Source organism: Medicago truncatula, chromosome 2, assembly GCF_003473485.1.
Source record: "Medicago truncatula cultivar Jemalong A17 chromosome 2, MtrunA17r5.0-ANR, whole genome shotgun sequence".
Classification (NCBI taxonomy): Eukaryota; Viridiplantae; Streptophyta; class Magnoliopsida; order Fabales; family Fabaceae; genus Medicago; species Medicago truncatula.
In genome coordinates this window covers 36,698,629-36,723,777 of record NC_053043.1, presented here as the reverse complement: position 1 = coordinate 36,723,777, position 25,149 = coordinate 36,698,629, and the positions used below count along the sequence as shown (strand labels likewise).

The 25,149-nt window shown below is 31.8% G+C and overlaps 2 protein-coding genes across 2 annotated transcripts; both read right to left on the bottom strand.

Annotated features, from left to right (window-relative positions):
- Positions 1–377: 377 nt before the first annotated feature.
- On the bottom strand, positions 378–2,281 carry LOC25487153 (F-box/FBD/LRR-repeat protein At3g14710). Its single transcript, XM_013609012.1, has 3 exons — positions 1,322–2,281; positions 763–897; positions 378–674 (listed from the first exon to the last, which is right to left on the bottom strand). Exons 1-3 carry the CDS (start codon positions 2,279–2,281, stop codon positions 378–380), a joined length of 1,392 nt encoding a protein of 463 aa, XP_013464466.1.
- Positions 2,282–8,072: 5,791 nt separating this feature from the next.
- On the bottom strand, positions 8,073–10,044 carry LOC25487152 (F-box/FBD/LRR-repeat protein At3g14710). The gene is made up of 3 exons (XM_013609011.1): positions 9,022–10,044; positions 8,450–8,584; positions 8,073–8,360 (listed from the first exon to the last, which is right to left on the bottom strand). Exons 1-3 carry the CDS (start codon positions 10,042–10,044, stop codon positions 8,073–8,075), a joined length of 1,446 nt encoding a protein of 481 aa, XP_013464465.1.
- Between the last annotated feature and the right edge of the window lie 15,105 nt (positions 10,045–25,149).

Here is a 25,149-nt window from a genome sequence, read left to right as displayed (position 1 = left end):
ACAGTTAGGAACCTGAGCAATATGAGACTAACAACAAATTATAAACACCATCAAAACCAACTTCAACAATTTTTACTACCAAATTTCGGATCAGATTCTTTAGTCAATATTCGGATAAATGTATAATCACAAGTAAAATAACATGATTTTTCTTATAGTAATATATCTTAATTGCCGAGTACATAGCACAAAAACATAAACACAAACTTGGTACTAATTTACTAACTTAACTTATCTTTGGCCTATAGATATAGTCGTCATTAGCAGACAATTACTTGCAGGTACAAAATTACACCAAAACATCACATAATGTGAACAAAAGAAACTATGTAGACCTGAACCACTTGCTATTGTAGACATGTACTTGGTTCTTCAATCTAACGATAATAATCATATGAGTACAAATTATCATCAAGTATGGCAAAAGAGACTCCTTTCTTGAATGAGTACAGCTTCTCCTTAAATTCTTCAATCACAGTGGATTTACTCCTCTCATCATAAAAGGAGAAACTCATCCTCTCAAGCACCATACCATTTTCTAGAAAAATATTAGCCAAAAACAACGCATCCTCTAATCCATGGAAAGTTCCGAATTTCACAACTTGGAGACTGGAGGCCAAACAATCAGGAACATCAGCAGAATTCAGAAGCTCTTGGTTGAATTCGAATATTCTCTAAAAAATAGATATAATCAAACAAAGTCTAAATAAGAGGAGATATGAAGGTTAAAGAATAGTAACAAATATGCTCATTATTACTAACCTTGAAAACTAGAGTATTGAGAACAGGAGTCTTGTGAAGTAAACCAAACCAAACTTCACCAGTAATATAGCCAAGATCCAAATGGCTCAACATTGCAAATTTAGGTAGAACAGCCACATTTTGTTTTGTCAAAACCTGAATGACATAGATTAAGGATACTTGTTTGCATTGAACCATATGGTCTATTAACAAACTAATAAACATAATTAACTCTTTATTTGAACTGTGTTAAACCGTTAACCATGTAATAAAATTCAGGAGTATATGCGAATAATATTGGCCCTCCGCATATAGTGACAGTACATAATGTCAACAAATTGTGTCAAAATTACAGACTTTCTTAAAAATAACTACATATGAGAATAAACACTCTACAAATATTGCTTCAGAAATCAAATCAATACATTAATTTATGTGTCATATTAACAGAAAGTTCTCAATTGATGCACATGGTTAACAATATGATCTTTATCTCATTATAAAGTATATATATTCCATGCTTGGTACCAACATGTTCAGTATAAGATTAAGTGGTTTAGTAAAATGATATTATTGTTACCTCCAATCCATAAAATTGGATACACTTCACTTGACTGAATTGTTTGAGAAGTAGAGAAGCACAAGATTGAGTCTCTTGAACACTATTACCATATTCCTTATCCAAAGTGATTTTAGCAGAAGCATTACGAGCTGCTGATGGATCTGACAGAATAATAGCTTGTGACATCCCATAGCCACGATAAGTGAATTCTTTCATACACGAAGCAGAAAACTTGATTTTGCAGCTACGTGTCTCACGATTTACCGATCTAAATTGTTGATTTATTAAAACACTTTCAAGTAGAGGAGCATTTAGTTCTAAAGTGACATCATCTGTACTCAACCAAGAACAGTTTTTCATCTCAAACTTTTTCAGTGTTCGGAAAAGAATACCTAGAGATTCATCCATGGTGAACATAATTCCACACAACTTGATAACATTTAGGCTTCCAAAACTACAAGTATCATAAGAACTGCAGGGAGGAACTTTGATAGAACAACAACGCATCTCAAGAACCAATTCTTCTAACTTATAAGAGTAATTAAAAAGAATATGTGATGTATAAGCAGAGAAGGGTAGCTCTAAATATGTAGTGATAGAAAGCTTTTTTACATTTCGTTTCAAGATGCCAGAGATCCATGTATTTAGAAGGGAAATATCATACTTGTTAGTGATAACAAGAGAAAAACTTTCAGCAGTGTTACTTTTAGTAAGATGAAGTGCTCTATTGACAAAGTTTATAAAGTACCGTTTTCCACCTGATTTCTTCTTCTTGTGTTTAAAGAACATACTATCATCTAAGTTCACCTTGGTGACGAAAGTCCAACAATCTATCCATCGTTTAGATAACACACTTGTACGAGCAGCGTCTTTCGTAGGGACACAAGACAGAATGTAAGTTATAAGTGAATCAGGTAGATTGCTGATTATATCCTCGTTTGCCTTATGCTTCTTATTACTTGAACCAACAGACTCCATTTGTTTAACAGTTTTCCTAGAACTATTTTTCTGCATTTTCAAACACTACCAAGTATCAATATTAATGCATAGAATATTCTTTGAATGAATCAAACACTATCCATATTAATGCATGTTAACAATGATCCAATATCAAGTATCACTTGTCTATGCTTAATTTCTGCATGTTAACAATGATCCAATATCAAGTATCAAAACAGTATGATCATGCATGCATTACTTAAATCAAAATTTTCTCTAGACAATTTTGATAATAAAGAATAAAGAATCAAACCCATCTAAATGCCTCTAATTGAAACATGCAATATTTGAAACATTTGTGGAAACAAGAGGTTCTCACCTTTGTGTAGAAACAAGAAGAAAAATGATGATCAAAGTTGCTTCTTTTCTTTGAGCTTTCTAATAATCTTCTATGTTACTGCTTTTTCATTGTTTATTTACATTGTTATTCTTGTTTGGGTTTATAAAGAGGCAGAGTTAGATAGCGTGGGAGATTGGCCTGAGTCTATTACGTAGTACTATAACTAGGTAGCTACTATATGCCCTCTCCTAAACCTTTCTTATTTCTTAGTTAAAATTGGGATTAAAGAAATTTGAAAGGAAACCTAATTTCTGAAAGTAATTTAAATTCATTCTTTATCTTTTTGAGCAATTGTTAGGCATTGTTAGCATGCCGGATATTATTATTTTTTTATTTTTTTTACATTTTTAGTACAATTAAGGAGTGGGAAAAATTGGGTAGTTAAGAAATTAATTTAAAACGTTATTTGAAAATTCAATTTTTTGTTACAATAATTTATTAAGTTGTAATAATAATCCTTTCGTGTGTCTGTCAATATTGAGTCCATTGGCTGTCGAGTTCACTTGAGTGACTTGCTGTGTAGGAAATTGTTTTAGCACATCGATGACACGCCAAATAATTGCACAAGTCCTCCCAAATTCCAACTGCCTTAAGAAATCGATTTGCTGTGGTAGATGCAAATACTTTCACAGTACTCACAAAGATGCAAAAGAATTCTTAATGATAAAATCTGAGTGATTTACTAAAATAGTCTTATTAATTATAGTTTGAGTCATGCTAACTTATGTATAAGAGTATAAGTTAAAAAACTAAAAAAAGAATTAATGAATAAATGCATAAGTTAAAAAGATAACATTTAAATCAAGTTGCTTGGACTCCAATGACAAGGAGTTTATTTCAAGGACGTACATGGTGAATATCGGATTTGATTCACTGGGGGAACAACACTTGGTCAGTGCGCATGTCTCTACGTATGAGTCGGATTAGTCGCCCGTGGGTCAGAAACCGGTGCGAAAGTAAAATAAATAAAAAAAAGATAACATTTTAAAGGTTTCAAAATTAAAAATACACAATTTCCAAGAATTTGTTTCTACTTTTGACTTTTTATCTTGTGCTCTTAGGACACAAGTTAACGAGTCAAGATCTTCTCCATTCTGTATCATCTCCATTTCTCTATTCGGAGAGATATAGACTCAAAATTTTTTTAAAAAAGGAAAAAAAAATTAATGATGGTGGGACCCACTGTTTTATGTGTCTATCTCTCCAAATTGTGTACTTCTATTTATTTTATCAAATGGAGCGGATCTTAACCCCAAGTTAACATTTCCGTTATAGTTAATGAAATAGTTATAAATGATTGAAATGTAATAAATAAAATATGTTAGTGGAAAAAAAATAATAAATGTTGTATTAATATTATTATAAATAGACAAATAATTTGAGACAAAGAAAATTATAAAAAAGGACATATAACTTTAGACCGGGGGAGTATTTTTTTTTACATATGTTGCTACCAACTCTCCAAATACTACTACATCCATTCTATAATAAGCGATCATTTTGAGCATTTCAGACAAATTAAAAAATACTTTAACTTTTATTTTTCATTTTTGTTTACATTTTGGGACGGAGGGAATATATATTTGTAAATGAAAGAAGGGAAATATTTGTATTAAAGTGTACTTGTTAAGCATTGATGTATTCACCATTAAAATATATGCATAATGAAATGTTGTTTTTTGACACAAAATTGATGGTTCAGCATCTGCCAAAATTGGCCCCCAATTTGGAGAAATCAGCCCCCATTTTGGAACCAAATTTTAGACTTTTGTCTCGTAAAAAATGGGCCACTATTTTTGCGTTGAAGGAGAAAAATTAAAATGTATTTTTGGCGTGAGATTTGTTCTTAATTTTGAGGGTGTTATTTCTTTATAAATACAGATCTTGTATCAGATGAAAAGAGGAGTAAATAGTAGAAAAAAACATGGATTATAAGCCAACACTAAAACTAGGGTTTGTAGAGAATTCTCTTGGCACCAAACACTAGGGTTGAGATTGAATCACTATTGATTCATCTTGGAGAAACACTATTAGGATTGAGTCTCTTTGGCACGAGAAGAGATTCGTGACTTTGGGTAGAATTAGGTTTGAAGACTAATTCTTGTAACCCTTTGAAATCTTTTGTAAAGTTACTAAAAAATTATAGTGGACCAGAGAGCTACTCTCCCCCCAAGAGTATATCAATATTGAACCGAAACTGGATAAATAAATTTTCATGTGTTCTCTCTTTCTCTTTGGTTGATCTATCTTTTGCTTATGTTCCTAACTGTCACCCACGGTATTTGGGTTGCTTGATTAATTTGCTCCGCACATAAGTATTTTACTGGTGTGATTTTTTAAAGAATTCACAACAATTGGCGCCTATCATGAGGCAAAGATCAAATCGACAATCAGGTGCCGTGGGTTCAAAGTGGGATATCGAGAAGTTCACCGGATGTAATGATTTTGGGTTATGGAAGGTCAAAATGGAAGCAGTTTTGATACAACAAAAGTGTGAAAGGTGCACAAGCGTTGAAGGGTGAAGGTGTGTTACTGGTCATCACTCACAAGTGTAGAATACCGAGATGCTGGACAAGGCTATGAGTGTCACAGTTGGACTCTTCCTTGGTTAGATCTTTTCAAGATATTCGAGAAAATTTGATTCGATCTAGGACCTATGAAAAAGTTAGAGCTTGTGATAAACTTTTAGCAAGTGTACTAAAAATATATCGAAGTAATAAAATTTATAAGTTTGTATCCACAGGGGCTGTTTCAATTTCTACTCGGCAAAAGCGTTAAAATAAAGGATATATTAAATTCAATGGTGCCTTAGGCAGTTGAGTTGATTGCATAAAAATAATAAATTGAAAGTAAATAAACTGGTTGGAAGATAATATGGAAAACAGATGATTAAGCTTTCGAATCCTCTATTGGTCTCTGTGGTAGCTAAATTCTCTAAGTTCTCAATGTAAATTCAGCCTTTACGACGTATTAACTTATTAGCTTTGATCAATCTCTTGACTCAAAACCCTTTCCTAAGTTATAACATTTTAATCTCTTAAACCGATTGAATAACCGCGGAAGCGATGTCAGAACGTTAATTCATATGTCATAACCCTCAATTTCCTATCTCTAGGTTCCTATGTTGAATTAAACAGAATTACTATTTTAGGATTAAAAGTTAGAGTTAGTAGTCATTCAATTCCTAAGATCAATTTATGTGATTGCAAGAAGTTAGGGTTAATAGTCATGCAAAATCATATAAAAAGCAATGAACTTAAATAATTCTGAATAAAAACTGAATTATATTGATAACAATAGAGTCAAAAGCTACGTGGGTTCACAGATACAATAGATTCATCTTGACTTAATCAAAGAAATTAGTTAGACATAGCAAATGAATAAACAACACGAATAAAAGAAATTACAAACATAGATGTTTTGCTTTTCTTCGATCCTTGTGCCTTCTATTTCTTTGTGGATGCGCAGCCTCCGTTTCCTGGTTCCTACGCTCCAAAACCGTGATTCCTTTCTGCCGAAACGTGAATGGCTCTTCTCCTGTACTGTGCGCCCCTTTATAACAATTGTCAATCCTTCTTTTTATTCTCGGGTCAACCAAGACAAATTTGGGTCAAAGGCCCATTTCATTATTTTCTCCTTTCTCACTTATGCATCACGTTGCTTGAATATATATGTAAGGAGACATGCTAGTTTTTCTCTATTTCAAAGCCAATGAAACACATTTTCTTTTCTTCAATGGTCTGCCACGTTGTGGCTCTTTTTGTTGGTCATTTAGCCACCATTAGTACTAATAGATGATAATAATATACTTTTTGACTCAATAAATTAAAAACGATTATCTATTTAAAATGATTTTAAATTAAATATTAAACTAATAAAAATAGATCAAAAACTTAACTAAAAAGCCTATAAAAATAGTGTATGACTGACTGTCATCAGCTTACATGGAGAAACTAGATAAAGAAGTTAGTTTGTCTATCCATGATCTATTATGTTGTGTTTTATGTTGTTGAATTACAGTATTGACTTATATGCAATGCATCTTCTTGTTGTTGTCTTGCATGGATATTGAGTGGTTTTTGAATACCTGTTGCTTACATTCTTGCTTGAAAATGTGTTTTTCTCTAAAAATGATATTTTACTCCTAATTAATGGTAGTTTTTTGTTCCATCAGTCAACTGTCATTGTCGGTGAAATGGCCACTTCTGAGAGCAATTTTAGAAGCCTAAGGATCAATTTTTAAAGTCTTATGCTGGCTAAGAACAATGGTAAGGTTGGCCAAGGTTGAGAGTTCAATAAATTTATAAAAAGCAATGCAATCAACACTCAATTTTAAACATTCTCTCTAGTACTCACTCTTTTATTGGATGAAATCGATATATGTCCATCATTTTGTGTGGATTGTATTTTCAAAGTGTAGACTCACAATGATTTAAACCAATAAAAAAGTGAATATTAGAGAGAGTGTCTAAAAGAGAATGTGGCTATAACTATTGATTATTCATTTATGAATTACGACTATGGAAGCTTGTATGTTTTGACTAGGAATATAGGTGATTGTTCTTGGATCCCTCAATTGGAAATTCGAATCCAATTCAAAATACAATAATTGGGTCGTAACTTTCGATAAATTTTGTACGATTGAAAGTTACAATCCCAAAAATCCAAGGAGCTTTCAGCGATTTGAGAAGCCTATAGAGCAACGTTGGCTTGTGATAAATAAAAACATGGTTGACATTAAATAAATAAATTTTCTTTCGTTTTAGCTCCTCTATATTAAAAAAAAAAAAAAAAGAGAAAAAAAAAAAAGGATAATGCGGGGTTTGTGTGTGTAAAATTCAGACATTTTGAGTGAAATGTATATTTTCTTTGTTTAAGACCGAGACAAGTACGGTAAAAAAATTGTTCAATTGTGTACTTCTGATTTCTCTAAAAATAGCATAATTGTCATATAAACATAAACACAGGTACGTGCAACAAAGGTAAAATAACTTCAAACGTAAACGTAATCAAATATAAAATACCATCAATTTTAGGGTAATTAAACATATATATTGATTGTCCAGTACATAGGCAAACGTAGTTACATCTTCTTGTAGAAAATACAAAATATTCACAAACTTGCCAGCACTAATATACAAACCTATCTTTTGGCCAAAAATATTGTCACCATATATGTAGACAATTACTTGCAGGCTATGAAGCGCGACACGGACACTGACAAACCGACAAAGCTAATAATTTGAAAAAATCACATAATTCAGTGTAATTACAAGTGTCGATGTCGTGTCGTTGTCGGACACGACACGTGTTCGACACTGGGATACGCCTAATCCAAGGAGTGTCCGTGCTTCATAGCTTATAGGTAACATCATATACTTGTCATAAGCAAAAGAGACATTGTAGACATGCACCACTTGATTCTACAACCTAATAATAATCAAATGAAAATTCAAGTATGGCAAAAGAGACTCCTTTCTTAAATGAGTACAACTTCTCCTTGAATTCTTCAATAACCTTAGAATCAATCTGCCATGCATTAGCAAAAGAGAAACTCATCCTCTCAAGCACTATACCATTTTCCATTAAATATTTAGCTAAGAAAAGCTCATGCTCGTGTCCATGTAGATTTCCAAATTTCACAACTTGAAGAGTCGATGCTAAACAATTCGGCACAACAACAGAACTTAGACGCTCTTGGTCGCATTTTGTAATTTCCTGATGATTAGTAATTAGTAATGAAACAAAGTTTAAATAAGAGGAGATACAGATTAAAGGTTAAAGCATAATACATTACAATTACCAACCTTGAAAACTAGAGTATTGAGAACAGGAGACTTTTGAAGTAAGCACAACAAAACTTCATCACTAACAGAGCCAAGATCCAAATGGGTCAGCATTGCAAATTTAGGTAGAAGAACCATATTTGGTTGTGTGAGAACCTGGATGACAAACATTAAGGAAACTGAATTATATCGGAAAACATCTATGTTTAAATGTAGCTATGTATGCGAATAACACACCCCAAATTTATGCCACGACATTGATCAACAATATTGCTAACTTCATAAATCAAATCAATATATTAGCCATTAGTGTGGCACGACTAACAACAAGATATTGGTGTTACAGTTACAAGTCGCACAAACAAATAGATGAAGATTCATCTCATCGGAGAATAAGTTTGAGAACTTGATTGAAGAGAGAATTCCTTAGAATTCATATTGAATAAATTATAAAAGATTGTAAAGGAATACATTAGGTGCCCTATATATATAGAGCTAGTAAATTGTAACTAACTTTTATATTTCTATTGTATTCAATGTTGGCATCAACATATTAAGTATTAGATCAAGCAAGTTAAATGAAATTATCTTACCTCCGATCCATGAAATTTCATACACTTCACTTGACTGAATTGATTGAGAAGGAGACAAGCATAGGATCCACTTTCTTGAACACTATTGCCACGCTTATACAAAATTATGTTAGCAGCAACATTGCGAGCTGAAGATGGATCTGACAGAACAATAGCTTGTGATATACCATCGCCACAATAAGTGAATTCTTTCAGGCTTGAATCAGAAAATTTGATTTTGCAGTTACGTGGCTCACGAGTAACCGACTCAAGATCTTGATCTATAAAAACACTTTCAAGTAGAGGTGCCTTTAGTTCTAAAGTGACAACATGTGCACTTAACCAAGAGCAGTTTTTTGTCTCAAACTTTTTCAGTACCGGTAAAAGGATCTTTATAGATTTGTCAATTGTAAATATAATTCCACACAGCTTGAGGAGTTTTAGCTTTCCAAAACTATGATAATAACCGCAGGGAGGAACATTGATAGCACAACAACGCATCTTGAGCACCAATTCTTCTAAATAATAGGCATTATTGAAAAGGGAGCGAGATGTAAGAGCAGAGAATGGAAATTCTAAACTCGAAGCGATGGAAAGTTTTTTTACATTTTTCTTCAACATACAAGAGATCCATGTGTTCACAAGAGTTTGATCATACTTATTAGTGATCACAAGAGAAAAACATTCCACACTATAATTCTCATTAAGCAGAAGTGCTCTATTGACAAAGTTTATAAAGTGTTGTTTTCCACCTGATTTTTTCTTACTTTTGGGAGAATGGAACACACTATCATCTAAGTCCAACTTGGTGATTGATGTCCAGCTTTCTGTCCAACTTCTTGATAACACACTCGTACGAGCAGCATCTTTTGTCGGGAGAAATGAGAGAATGCGAGATCTAAGTGAATAGGGTAGCTTGCTGATTATATCATCTTTCTCCTTTTGCTTCTTATGAGGCCTATCGTTTCTTGATCCAGAGGCCCCAACAGATGAACCAACAACCTTCATCTGTATAACGGCTTTCCTAGAACCACTTTTTTGCATTAATTCCAAACACTATCAATTATCAAAAGAATATGATCATGTATGCATAGCTTCTTCTTATATGAATCAAAATTTTCAAAGTAACGAATAGAATCAAACTCAAATTGTGAAAGAGTTTTCCTTAATATGCTTCTAATGAGTGTAACCATAACCATTAGATTCCATTAGTATACCAAATTTCCTCCAACAATATTCTTTTTCTTTATTGTTGAACACTATCAAGTAACAAAACAATATGATCATGATTCATGCATGCATAGCATCTTCTTGAAAGAATCAAAATATTCAAACCAAAGAATAGAATCAGACTCCATTTGTATAGCAGTTTTCCTAGAACTATTTTGTTTCTGCATTTAACAGTATAAAGTAAAGAAAACAATGCATGCATAGAATCTTCTTAAATGAATCAAAATTTTCAAAGCAAAAAATAAATACTTAATCTCACCGAAATCCCTTTAATAGAAACATGCAATCTTAAAAACTTTCATAGGGTTGATTGTATTTGAAAGTAAGTACTCATACTCACCTTTGTGTAGCAACAAAGAAGGAAGATGATGATCAAAGTTGTTTCTTTTCATTCAGCTTATCTCCACTAGCTAAAATTATGTTACTCCTGTTTGGCTTTATAAGTATTTATATTAGTAATGCACTGTTTGATCGTAGTGGATGTGGCAGTGACGTAAGGTAGCATGGGAGATTGGTATACTCTATGAATTTTTTAACACCAAAAACATAAAAGTTCATATTTAATTCATTTTCTCTTATAAAATTATAATTTTTTTTAAAAATACTGTCATAATTTTCTACCCATTTTTAAAAAATTTCAATAAAATATAGGCTAAACTTCACTTTTCGCCCTCTAAATTTTAAAATGTTGCAATTTTGGCCCCCTATTAAAAAAAATGGCAAAAGTGACCCCCTATGTTTCGGGAAATATGCTCTTTTGACCTCCTAACATAAGGGAAATATGCTTTTTGACCCGTTATCTTTACAAAAAGTTGTGATTATGGCCCCTTTTTTGGGACATGTGGCGTCTTCTCAGCAATTTTGGGATGAAAGGGGCCAAAATTGCCATTTTTTTAATAGGGGGCCAAAATCGCAACATTTTAAAACATAGGGGGCGAAAAGTGCACTTTAGCCTAAAATATATGATGATTAGACATGAGTTGACTAAAAATTAAGGACTAATTTCATAGATAGAAAATTTTGAGGAACAAAAAGGCTAAAAAATATTTTAAGAAGACTAAAATCAAATGTTGATATATTTAAGGGGACCATTTACTATTTAACCCTCAAATTTATAATAGAATGGTTAGTAATTTGTTTGTTTAGACCCCTAAAACTCAATTGGGTTGGAACTTTAGAGTTTAGACCCCTAAAACTCACTTGCAGTACACAAATATATAATAATAGTAGTATTAAAAAAAAAAAACCAGAATGGGGAAATAAACAAATACCCAATAAAACAAGGAGCAAAACTTTCAAATAAAGTTATATTGTGAAACATAGGGTGAGTATTGTAATTCATAGAAGTGTCGGACATTGCGACACGTCTAATCCAAAAGTTGTCCATGCTTCGTAACTCATGAATTTCTCCATGATTTGCTTTTTCATGTTTTTTGGTGTAAGGCTGGGAAAGGATCTAGTGTGTGTTTCGTGCCATTTCTTTCACCAGTTCCAAACAGCCTATGCAAAATTCTTATGATTTATGATTCACATCATCGACTCTTTTTTGGAAATCAATTTCCTCAAGTTGGTCTTTCTCCACTGAAGGTGGACACTTACTTGGTAGCTCATCTGCTTTTGTATCATTATTCTTTAGGAAATGCTAACTTGTATTCTCAATGCACAAGTTAATGAATTAAAAGTAAAAATATTTGTTGTAATTAATATATTTAATTTTAATTTTTTTACTTTTAATTAATTGAATGCACAAGTTAACTTGACCTTTCTTTTCCACTTGTGATATTGAATTACAGATTTTTTCAAAAGTAATAATTAGATGCAAAAGCTTCATCGCACACTTTTATTAGTCTATCTTCTATCAACCATTCGCTATAATTCCTAACCCTCGTTATTTTATTAGTTAAACTACATGTAAATCACACTAAATTATGTGAGGGCTGGCAATGAACCGAACCAACTCGATTAGTGTTCGTAATTCGATTCGATAATTGATTCGTCGAACTTGGTTCATGAACCAAATGAGCCGAACATGAGCTGAAATTTAAGTTCGTCAACTAATTGAGTTGAACTTGAGCTATATGCAGTTCGACTCGTTTGGTTTAAGAGAAGACTCGATTATATATATGTGTGGGCTGCTAACTTACACCCACCTAAAAACACTTGCGTTTGATTTGTTAAAAAATGAAAGACATGACAAAACAACTCCAGTTATCCAGTGTTTGATTTGTAATACTGTTTCAGGGACAGAACAACCTGGAGGCAAGGGACAGGACACAAACTGAAATTTTTGTCCCTCACCAAATTAACCACAACACAACTTTTTATCCCACGTAGAAGTTGTCTAAAACACCAAAATATCATTTCATCCCCAAAAATCATATAAAACAAAAAATTATTCAATACCATAAAAATTTGTCCTTTGCTGTTATGCGCTGTGTTGTGTTGTTCTGCATTGTACTGTTCTGTCCAGTACTTACTTTTTTACAAACCAAACACATCCTAAATTGCAAGTTAGCAAGCTACACCCACTTGTTTTTTTTACTAAAAAAACCCATTTGTCATTTACTCAACTTAATTAAATTGAAGGGTAAGTTTGTGATTTTCTTTAATCTTTTTCCTTTGCTAACAAAACAAATGTCGCACTATCCTCCATGTTTTTATTTTCTCGGAAAAACAATGGTTGGACGCTCTCTTTTTTTTCCTGATAAAGCCAATGAAGCTTTTTTTTTTTTCCCATTTTTTTTTCTCTTGTAAGAACAAAGCTAATGAAGAGTTTGTTTCCTTGACTAAAAAAAACTGGTTGCTATTTCCACTGAAATCTTCTAAAAAATTGGTTGCTAAATTCCAGTGAAGCTAAAAATAAAAAGGATCAAATTGTGAGCAATAAGGAATTAGTGAAGTATAAGTGAGACAAACTTTTAATGTATAATGTTTGTTATAGGTAATAGTATATGTGAGACAAACTTTTAATGAAACAACATTTTGAATGATGAAAATGAGTGTAAATTAATGAAGTTTGTTAACTTGCACCTTAATAATATTTATAAAAAGGAGTGTAAATAATCAAGTGAGTGTAGGTTGCTAACTTACACCTTAACAATTTTATGTGGGTGTAACTTGCTAACTTGCACCTTAGTGATTTTAGGTGAGTGTAAGTTAGCAGCCCTCCTATATATATAACACTTAAAAAATATTTTAAAATTTATATATAATTGATTTTACACAATTAGATAATTGATTATATATATAATACTTTAAAAACTAAGACAAAAACTTAGCAATAATAGAATTAAAATGAGCTACATTAATATTGATAGACAACATTATACACATTGTTGTTGTAGTTTTTAAGGATTTCAAAACTATAATAGTCCTGCATCGGAACATGCATGAAAAATGGAGGATACGATTATCTATAATAGGAGAAACATATGACACAAGAAGACAAAATTGAATTTGGTGGTTGCATACCACTGTTAATTACTAAGTGTAATAATAGCCTCATCGAGTCCATTAAAAATTGGTATAAATTACAATATATTTATGTGTCAAAAATTTAAATCCTTTGACTTTTGAGTTCATTAAAGTTATGTGTTTTGAACAAACGAATTAAACCTAATGAGCCGAACCAAACTGTTCGTGAACTTTAAACGAGCCGAACTTGAGCTGAAAAAAAAGTTCGTGTCAAACTCGAACCGAACCAATTCTTAACGAGTCGAGCTCAGACAGGTTCGATTCAACTTGACTCATTTCCAGCCATACATATGAGGCTCCCTTACAAAATGAAAGACCCCAACTTTCAAACAGTGGGACATTCATGCAGATCACCAGAATGTGGTGTTTGAGACTCATTCAAAGATTGTGCTAAACGCTTTACACGCTAGGAGGAACTGCATCTCTAAGTTTAAACACCTTGTTAATTAATAGATGAAACTACCTTATTAATTTTCAATGTCTTTTGAGAAGAGAGGCAAATAATAGCACATTCTTTGGCAAGAACGGAACCTAGCTGGCCTCAATCTCATTATTACTAACATAGCATCCATAGTTACTTCTTGCTTTTAGAACAAAAATATAGACACAAACTTGGTACTAATTTTCTAACTCAACTTATCTTTTAGCCAAAAGATATAGTGATCATTGGCACACAATGACTTGCAGGTGCAAAATTACACCATAACATCAAAGAAACATAGTAGTCTACAATATATAGCATATTGTTCCAAAAGCAAAAGAAACTTTGTAGACATGTATCAGTTGTTTCTTCAATCCAATCTTAATAACCATATCAGTACATCTTCTCCTTAAATTCAAGTATGGCAAAAGAGACTCCTTTCTTGAATGAGTACAGCTTCTCCTTAAATTCTTCAATCACAGTGGATTTTCCATAAAGGGAGAAACTCGTCCTCTCAAGCACCACACCATTTTCCATAAAAAATTTAGCCAAACGCAGCTCATTCTCCGATCCATGGACAGTTCCAAATTTCACAACTTGCAGACTGGATGTCAAACAATCGGGCACAACAGCAGAATTCAGAAGCTCTTCATTGAATTCGGATATTCCCTAATAAGTAGATATAATGAAAAGAAGTTTAAATAAGAGGAGATATAATTGTTAAGAGTATAATAAAATGTTAATTACAAACCTTGAAATCTAGAATAGTGAGAACAGGAGTCTTCTGAAGCAAGCCCAACAAAACTTCACCACTAACAATGCCAACATCCAAATGGCTCAACATTGCAAATTTTGGTAAAACAGTCATATTTGATTTTGTGAGAACCTGAAATACAACAACTTTGTTACAACAACTTGCTATCAACTATGTATTGAACCATAAGGAATACAACAATTTAAAATTAAACCTTTGTTACATGGTTAACGCCGATCAAATACATGATGTCTATCAACTATGTGCTAAACGTAATTAAATATGTATTTGAGCATTGTTAACCATGTAATAAAATTCACATGTAACTGTAAATAATATTGACATACATGTCGTGTCGACCAATTGTGTGACAATTAAGTTGATACCAAAACATTCTACAGATCTAGATTCTAAAATCAAATAAATTAATTAATTTTTGTGCCATTAATTATTGACTAAATATTATTTAAATTGTTTGTGTACAAGGTATAAATTGATAGCAAGTTCTCAATTGATGGAAAGCTTATGAACATGATCTTGATCTCATTATAAAGTATATATATACAATTTATTCAATATTTGTAACCGGTGTACTCAGTATTAGATTAAGTAAGTCAAGTGATATGATCTTTACCTCCGATCCATGAAATTTGATACACTTAACTTGACTGAATTCTTTGAGAAGGAGACAAACATTTGATCCAGTTTCTTGAACATTGGTTTCATACCTATGCAAAATGATGTTAGCAGAAGCATTACAAGCTGCTGAGTGCTGATGGACTTGACAGAACAATAGGTTGTGATATACAACCATAACCATGATAACTGAACTCTTTTTTTTACTTCTTAACACAAGTGTCTTTTTTTTTTTTTGAGGGGTTAACACAAGTGTCTTTGTTAGGCATTGTTTATTTTTCTTTAGCAATTGTTAGCATGCCGGGTTTTTTTTTTTTTAACATTTTTAGTAAAATTAAGGAGTGGGTAAATTATGTAGTTCAGAAATTAATTTTTTTTTTGACAAACAGTTCAGAAATTAATTTAAAACGTTATTTAAAGATTCTTTTTTTTGTTATAATATATTAATAATTTATTTAGTTGTAATAATCGTTTCGTGTGTCTGTCAATATTATTGAGTTCACTTGAGTAATTTGCTGTGTGGGAAATTGTTTTAGGACATCATTGACTCGCGAAATAATTGCAGAAGTCCTCTCAAATTCCAACTGCACTAACAAATCCATTTCCTGTGGTAGATGCAAATGCTTTCACACATACTCATAAAGGGTAAAAATCCTCTACATTTAGCATAATAATTAGAGTATGCAATTAGGAGAGAGATAGACACATAAAATAAGGTTAGGATCCTCTCCATCTTATAAAATCAATGAAAGTACACAATTTGGAGAGAGATAGACACATAAAATAGATATTGGGTCCTACCACTAAGTGGATCCCACCATCATTAATTGTTTTTTACTTTTTTTCAAATTTTTTTGAGTCTATATCTTTCCAAATGGAGAGGATATAGAATGGAGAAGATCTTGACTCCATAAAATAGATAATGGGTCATATTGTTAATATCACAGTTGTTAATACTTCATCCGTCCCTTAATAAATGACCTAGTTGACAATATACATTATTGACTTGATATATTTTGACCATATTTTTCTACTAATTTACAAAGATAAATAATATCATGTAAGATGTTGTTGGATTCGTCTCGATGAATATTTTTAAAATATTAAATTTTTATAATTTTTTTTAGTAGAGAATTGAAGATATCAAAGATAAAACATATGCATTGGTACGTGTGTCAAAGTCAACTAGGTCACTTATTCAGAGACGGAGGGAGTATCATATATCATTTTAGTTTGTTAAAAAAAAAAAAGGATTGACAAATTAATTACAACTAACAATTTTAATTAATTTGTCTATCCTTTTGGTACGTAAAGTAGGATTGATGCTGCGAATCTCGTTAAAATATTGAAGGAAGTATTTGAAGGTCATAGAGATTAAATAATAAGATTAAACTACTACATGCCAAATGGATATGAAATCATGCTATTTCTATTGGAGGATGAACAATCTCACCCAAAGAAGCATGTTAAATTTAAGATTTCACTAGGATATCGTGATGTTTTATGCATAAAATAATTAATAAGAAATTAAATAGTTTGTCTGATGACTTCAGGCTTTAAACTACTGATTTTTTTGTTCAACGATATATGTAAACAATTATACAAAAGTGTATCATAAGTTAATTTGTCACAAATCATACATGCTAAATTGTAGCCATATCTTACAACATCTTATGCTTGCTTACTATCTCGTTTTCTCAGTTCCATTGACCAATTCACTTTCAATGACAGAAAATCTTAAAGCTTCAAGTGGAGTAACAAATTCATCTTCCTTAGGATCATAATTTATGCGAGGGGGTGCAAGAATATGTTGCAAAATTGCCACAAAAATATAATATGATTTAGAAACTTTTGAGTCAAACATAATCACTAGAAAATGGATGTCAATCCCCCAAGGAGAACCTCAAATTAAAAATGTTACTGTTCAAAAAATTTATGTTTTAACAATATCAAAATATGATAAACAACATTTTTTATTTGTTTGAACTAATGAATAATTCAACACGAGTTTTTTTAGTTAATATACTCACAAATTCACACACATACGATCTAAAGTGTTCAATTTGAAATGAACATTTACTTTTATTATATTTTTAAACGAGTATTGAAACCATCAAGTGAAAATATATTCTAGTACGATCTTTATCAAATGATCTAGATCTACAACAATGTAATTGTGTAACAGAAGATCATTCATTTTCAATAAAATTGAAGAATCCATAAAGTTCTATAATTGTTGAACCTTATGAAAAATCAAGCATACATTCTATATGGAGTCAAGATAACCAGAAACAGACGTTGTTTTTTTTTTATTTTTTGAGAGAGAAGAAACGGACGTTGTTATGTGTTCGATCTTAACATAACTTCTAAAGAGTGAAGACAAACATAAAAATATCAAAATCATGAATTTTGTAAAATATTATTCATTGAAATAAAATCAACTAATTCAAAACCATCCATAATAGATCTAGGATATTATATATTAATTTCATAAATATTAAAAAATTAACACAATCATGTCTTCTTTCAGGGCTTGCCTTTTTCCCGTGTTTAATAAAAAAAAACTCACGATCGTATGAGATTTCCCGTGGAGGTTGCAGAAACAAACAACATAGAAGCAAATAATAATAGGGAAGACGTAGAAGTACAAGCCAACATCAATGACTTTCATTTGATCTAGCATTAAAATGGTATTCTACGAATTAGGTTTTGTTGCATCAGTATAGATCTAGCCAGATCTGTCCCTATGAAACTGGAGGCTCAGTTCTCATGGTAAAAATAGGCCCTGGTAAAAAAACCCACAATTTTTTTAAAAGATTAATTTTCTATTTAAATTGAAAATAACACTCGTATAATGATTATTAGCCACCAAAATCAAAATTAGCAATTATTTTTCTAATATGGAACATGGAAATAGAAATATGGAACATGATTTTTTACTTAAAAATTGAAACATGAAACATGTTTATTTTTCTTTTTTGAGTTGGTGTGGGGATATTGAGCAGTAATTTTTTTCTTGAGGCCCATCACTTTGGGAGATCCAACTCAGTTGAACTCTTTGCACTCCCCAAAGAACGGCTCTGAATTTAGCAGATAACAAAAAACACAAGATTAGTCAAGAGAAAAGAAGCAAACAACAAAAATATATTTTTTAATTGAAAACACACACGCACAATTCGATTGGCCAAAATGAAATCAAGGATGGATCCCCTTACATATCATAACCACTTCGATTGTGAACATCTATAATATCTAGATGACTGCACATATTGTAATACTGAACCTAGAAACATATTTATAAAGAGTTCGTAAGAGGAGTTATTGGTGTAATTATGTTATGTTTCCTAGTTATTTTTGTATTTTTCGTTAATGGGCTTCATGAGTCCGAGAAGTATAGTAGATGTATGGGCTTCTTTTATCATCTCTGGTTTGAAAAAGGCCCACTTTTTATTTGCATCTCTTTTCTTATTATACACTTATATATAAAGAGTAGTGCTAGCAACACTCTCTTTTCAACACTCTCTCAAACACTCACTTTATTGTTGGTTTAAATTAAGGTGGGTCTCATACATTGAAAATGAGTTCCATTTAAACTGGTGAGACATACATTAATTTCATCAAATAAGAGAGTGAGTGTTAGAGAGTAATGAAAAAAGAATGTCTTTAGCATTACTCTACCGAGGCATTCTTACATGGTCACAAGACCAAATCAATAGTGTTTGGACACACATAAAAAGATGGTCCTTAAAATATTCAATCATTTTTTTTTTTTTATCAATTTCCTCTTTACTATTAAAAAAAATATTTCTTTGTGTGTGTGACCAAACACTTTTTATTTGATCATGTGACCATATTAAAATTTCTCTTACTCTCTATATACAAATATAAGGCTATTCCTAACTATAAATTATTTTAAATATTATAACTAATATGATCAAATTATATATTTTCCTTTGAAAACAACTTTTAAAAAAATAGGATTTCTTTTAAAATCCACATGCATTTGGATTTGAATGTTGATGGGTGGAGCAAAATATTCATTGATCCATCATAATTTCAAGAATAAAATTAAATCTATCCATATCCAATGAATAAAATTCAGTCCATCCATTTACAATTTTTGATGAACAAATGTTCATTTATCCATAAAAATATTAAAATTTTATTTTTCTAAAAACAATTCAAATATAATAAATTTTGTAATTATTAAACTAATTTTAGAATTGTATTTAAATTAGTTCTTTCTTATTACGGCTAGCACTTCTATTCCAATATTAATGATGGATGAATTGATAAGTACATCAAATCGTAGTAAGTTATTATCTCCATGGGGTTTGTGATTCAACTAAGCAATTAACATAATTTATTTGAGTGAAAGAGCAAAAGATTTTTAATGGTTTTGTAGGTTTTTAATTGTCTTGCACAATGCAAGATTATGTTTTTGATTTAGATAATTAACCGCAATTAGCATATTCTTGAATCTCATCTACCAACTTAGGGTGAATATTTCCCCACTTGTATTGTCTTAAAAAAACTTTTCAAGAACCATCGATCTTCATTCTTCATATCCCTTATTCATTCATGTTGTGTCTTGCTTTGCCGTTTTACATGATTTAACAACAAAACGACTCAACACCTATGAAGTTGCATGATTTAGGATAAAAGTAAATTACAACGAGTCAACAACTCCTCTAAATGACATCTTATTTGTCTTCAAAGGCAAAGAAAATAACTAAAAACAGTGCTGAAAATATCATATGATACTCCGTCGTCAACCAACAATTCTAGTTACAAACAATGACAATGTCACTTGTTTCAAGGAAATATTACATCGAATAGATTTGATTTGGAAGAATCTAAACACTTCCAGTGCTTTAACTGATGTAGCATCCCTGGCTTCTGTTGAAAGTAACATGAAATTTCTAAGTTTCTTTCTAAGCTTGATGAAACAAACAAGAACATCGATATAATGCAAGATGGAAATCCTCCAGTTCTGTGTTTTTAGAGTAATTCTTTGGCCAATACAACTTTTGCTGATGTTTTACTCCAAGTGAATGGACAACCTGGGAGCCTTAACAACAAAGAAACATGTAACAACTTAGTTAAGGATATGCAGGAAGAGAAACAACCTCTAGTTGGTTGCGCTTTTGCAGTCGGAGTGAATATTTCAATAGCTATAAATCCTGACCCTGAAGCTTTGCTTCACGTGAATGGGAACCTTGGGAGGCTGTCATTCCCCAGTTCCCTTTCAACTTCTGATAGTAACTCTAACAAAGCTCCCATTGCTAGCTTAAACCTCGAAGACTATTATCTTGTTCAAAGGAAATTCCCGATTCTGTTTTAACCAATCAAGCTCAATATCAAGCGAAACTTTCGCACCATATCTGTCTAGGAATGCTACATATTCAACTGATATAGAAACAGTCTAAATGGTACAAGATTCTCAAACACTTGCTGCTTCTAAACATACTTGTTCCAACAATGAAGCTCAAAAGTAAAGTGTTAAAATTCTCTAAACTTTTTGGGTAGACATGTTATTAGATGAGTAAGATGTGAGACTTGAACAAAATATGTACTTAATGAGTGATGGAGAAGCGGATGAATGCTCCAAACCTTATGTATCTTGGAGGAGTTGAAGATGGTACAGGCGGATGCTGACATGATATTGCAAACCCAAAACGCAAGTGCTGTCTTTAGCAAAATGACCATTGTTGGTTTGGCTAGCTATGACACCGAAGATGCTAGATTTCCTTGTTAGTTTCTTGAAAATGTGCATACTCTTAAGTCATTAGTTGTTGAGTTGAGTTCCTTCAAGAAGATATTCCAAGATAAAGGAGAAATAAGGCAAAAGATTCATCCACAAATCAAAAGACTGACATTGAATGTATTACCTAAACTTCAACATATATGTGAGGAAGGATCCCAAATTGACCCAGTTGTTGAGTTCCTTGAATACTTACACGTTAACCGTTGTCCTAGTTTGATAAATTTGATGCCTTCATCTGCCACCCTTAATGATCTGACTTATTTAGAGGTAAGAAAATGCAAGGGGCTAAAATATTTAATCACAACTCCTACTGCGCGAAGTTTGGACAAGCTCGTGCTGAAGATAAAAGATTGTAATTCACTTGAAGAAATAATTACTGGAGTAGAAAATGTTGACATTGCTTTTACTAGTTTAGAAATTTTGATGTTGGAATGTTTGCCAAGCCTCGTCAAATTTTTCTCTAGTAAGTGTTTCATGAAGTTTCCAGTGTTGGAGGAAGTAACTGTGAGTGAATGTCCTCGCATGAAGATTTTTTCAGCGGGAAACACAAGTACACCAATTCTTCGAAAAGTTAGAATTGCAGAAAATGATTCAGAATTGCTTTGGAAGGGAAACCTAAATGATACAATACACATCATGTTTGAAGACAAAGTACGCTTACTTCAACCTTTGGTTTACAACGTGTGTGTGTGTGTTTTGTGACCATATATCGTTAACACCAAGATGTGTGAATTTTTAAAAAGGAAAATGAAAGTAATTGTATTTCAAACTTTACAGAGAATATTTTACTATGTATATAGATTTTGTAAATGTACTATATTTTACCTGTACTTTTGTTTAAACTAACTTGCAATACGATTGTTTTTGCAGGTGGGATTTGGTAGTTTCAGGCATTTAAAACTATTTTATTATCCCGACTTAAAAGAAGTGTGGTATGGTAATCTTGAGCATAACACATTAAGGAGTTTGAAGTATAATGGTTCATAAATGTGATTTTTTATCCGATGTGCTTTTTCAACCTAACTTGCTAGAAGTACTGATGAATTTGGAAGAATTAGATGTCGAAGATTTTAATTCATTAGAAGCAGTTTTTAATTTGAGAGGTGAATTTGCAAAATATATTGTTGTGCAGAATTCTACTCAATTGAAGAAATTAAAACTATCTAATCTTCCAAAACTGAAGCATGTATCGAAAGAGGATCCACATTACCCTATGAGGTTTCAAAATTTAAGTGATGTATCTGTTGCGGAATGCAAAAGCTTGATAAGCTTCTTTCCACTCTCGGTTTCTAGAGATATGATGCAACTTCAAAGTCTTCAAGCAAGTAATTGTGGGATTCAAGAAATTGTTGCCAAGGAAGGAACGAAAGAGATAGTTAAATTTGTGTTTCCTCGTTTAACATCCCTCACGCTTGAATATTTGCCCAAACTTAAGGCATTTTTTCTTGGGGTCCATTCTCTTCAATGTAAATCATTGAAAACGATAAAGTTGTTTTCATGTCCAAATATAGAGCTATTTAAAGCAGAACCTTTGAGACTCCAAGAAAGCACCTGAAATGATGAGCTCAATATCTCAAAATATCAACCTCTTTTTGTGATTGAAGAGGTAAGGGTAACGTTAAATAGCACAAATTTTAAATTTTTTCAATTTTCTCTTAAGTCAAAGATAAATTATTCAATATTTCTTTTATTATTGACAATTTAGTTGAGTTATTATTCTATTTAGTACGAATAGAAACTTTGTAATTGTTTTAAAAAATTTGAAGCAGAATGTTTTGGTTTAATTTACTTTTTATAAAAGGTACTTGCCAATGTGGAAAATTTAAACTTGAACAACAAAGATTTTGGCATGATATTGTAGAGCCAATATTCAGGGGTTCAATTCAACAACATCAAACACATTTCTGTGTGTGAGTTCTACAATGAAGAAGCTACTTTTTCATATTGGTTCTTGAAAAATGTTCCGAATTCCGAAAGCTTGTTGGTCGAGTGGAGTTCCTTCATGGAGATATTCCAAGGTGAACAAATCATTAGAACTGAAAAGGAAACTCAAATTAGCCCGCGACTCATAGAGGTGCATTTATTCCAACTTTCCAAGCTTCAATGTATATGCAAAGAAGGATTTCAAATAGACCCCATTCTAGAGTTTCTTGAAAAAATAACTGTTTCTCAGTGTTCCAGTCTAATAAAGTTGGTTCCGTCCTTTGTTGCCTTTTGTTACATGACCTATTTGGAGGTAACAAACTGCAATGAGTTGAAAAAATTGATAACACACCCAACGGCAAAGAGTCTTGTCAAACTCACAACAATGAAGATTAAAATGTGTAATTGGCTTGAGGATGTAGTGAACAGTAAAGAAGACGAGACAAACGAGATTGCATTTTGGAGTTTAAAATATCTAGAACTAATTTCTTTACAAAGGCTCTGTCGATTTTGCCTTGCCGATGCCCCATTATGTTTCCCTTTCTGGAAGTTGTAGTTGTCAAAGAATGTCCTCGAATGGAACTTTTTTCATTGGGAGTGGCAAACAAAACAAATCTTCAAAATGTACAAACCAATGAAGAAAATCATTGGGAGGGTGAACTCAACAGAACCTTAAAGAAAATGTTTTATGATAAGGTATATTTTTGTTGATTATTCTCTAATTATTATGCTTGATTTAGTTTCTTTATTTATGCTTTCTTGAGAGATTATCTTGTGTATGTAAGAGTGCATTATTCTCTAATTATTATGCTTGATTTAGTTTCCTTATTTATGCTTTCTTGAGAGATTATCTTGTGTACGTAAGAGTGCATTATTCTCTAATTATTATGCTTGATTTAGTTTTCTTATTTATGCTTTCTTGAGAGATTCTCTTGTGTATGTAAGAGTGCACACATTATTGTAATATACAAGTTATTCAATCTAAATTATTCAAGTTGGTATTAGAGTCTCTTCAAGATCCATTGGGCCACCTACTATCAGGTTTTTTCTATCGGGCCATCCACCATTTATGTCCACAAACCAAGTCGGTTTTGTGGGGTTGTGTTAAGCCCAACCACAATTTCTAAAAAATTTATTATCATCCATCAATTTATTTACTTTGGTTTAGTTTAAGACTATCTATCTAGATCATGATCATTTTGCTAATATTTCATAACACAGTTAGATGAATTTCTAGTAATTTTTTCTGCGTTTTCATTTTTTTTTCTTATGAGAACCCAGTTCTCATCTGTTTGATATTTTGTGTTTATGTTTAAATTTCATGTTAATTGGCTTTGCGTATTCTCAAGTGATCTTAATTAGCATAACAACATTACCTAATTTCCAAAAAATATTTCCTTTTACAATTTTTTTAACACAATGTTTTAGAGGCACTTGTTAACATTTCCATATAATCATCGTGCATTCTGTTTCAACTTGTTCTTGATTTTATTCCCTTTGTTGAACACACGACTCACTGTTTTGCAGATTCCCTAACCAGCGTCACCAATGATTCAAAACTTTGTCAATAAATAATTGTTCGTGAGACCTAAAACTCTCCTCAATATTGGATGAAGACTTTACGAGAAAGAGAATCCTAAAATGAATGAAGTACAAAGGAGTTGTTCTATGAGTTGAGCAAACAATCAGACCCAAGATGAAGGAAGAAAAAGAATGGAAGAGGAAGCACAAATGAAAGAAACGAGGGAAGAAAATGGTTCTGAAAATTTAATTTGAAAACAAGGGTATTTTAGTCTTTTAGGATGTAATTAGAATTTTAAAGGGCGTGATTAGAAAAAATAATTTTGTTAATTAGTTACTTCCTTCCTTTTTAGGTTTCTAGTTTCTAGATTTTTTTTAATAAAGGTAAATGCCATAGTTACTTCCCCTTGCACTACTTGTGCG

Excerpts from the sequence above, each read along its gene's own strand:
- LOC25487153 (XM_013609012.1), bottom strand. The coding sequence starts at position 2,281 with ATGGAGTCTGTTGGTTCAAGTAATAAGAAGCATAAGGCAAACGAGGAT. Across the intron at positions 898-1,321 it reads TCCAATTTTATGGATTGGAG|GTTTTGACAAAACAAAATGT; the intron begins GTAACAATAATA and ends TATGTCATTCAG. Across the intron at positions 675-762 it reads TCAATACTCTAGTTTTCAAG|AGAATATTCGAATTCAACCA; the intron begins GTTAGTAATAAT and ends TCTATTTTTTAG.
- LOC25487152 (XM_013609011.1), bottom strand. The coding sequence starts at position 10,044 with ATGCAAAAAAGTGGTTCTAGGAAAGCCGTTATACAGATGAAGGTTGTT. Across the intron at positions 8,585-9,021 it reads TGAAATTTCATGGATCGGAG|GTTCTCACACAACCAAATAT; the intron begins GTAAGATAATTT and ends TTTGTCATCCAG. Across the intron at positions 8,361-8,449 it reads TCAATACTCTAGTTTTCAAG|GAAATTACAAAATGCGACCA; the intron begins GTTGGTAATTGT and ends ACTAATCATCAG.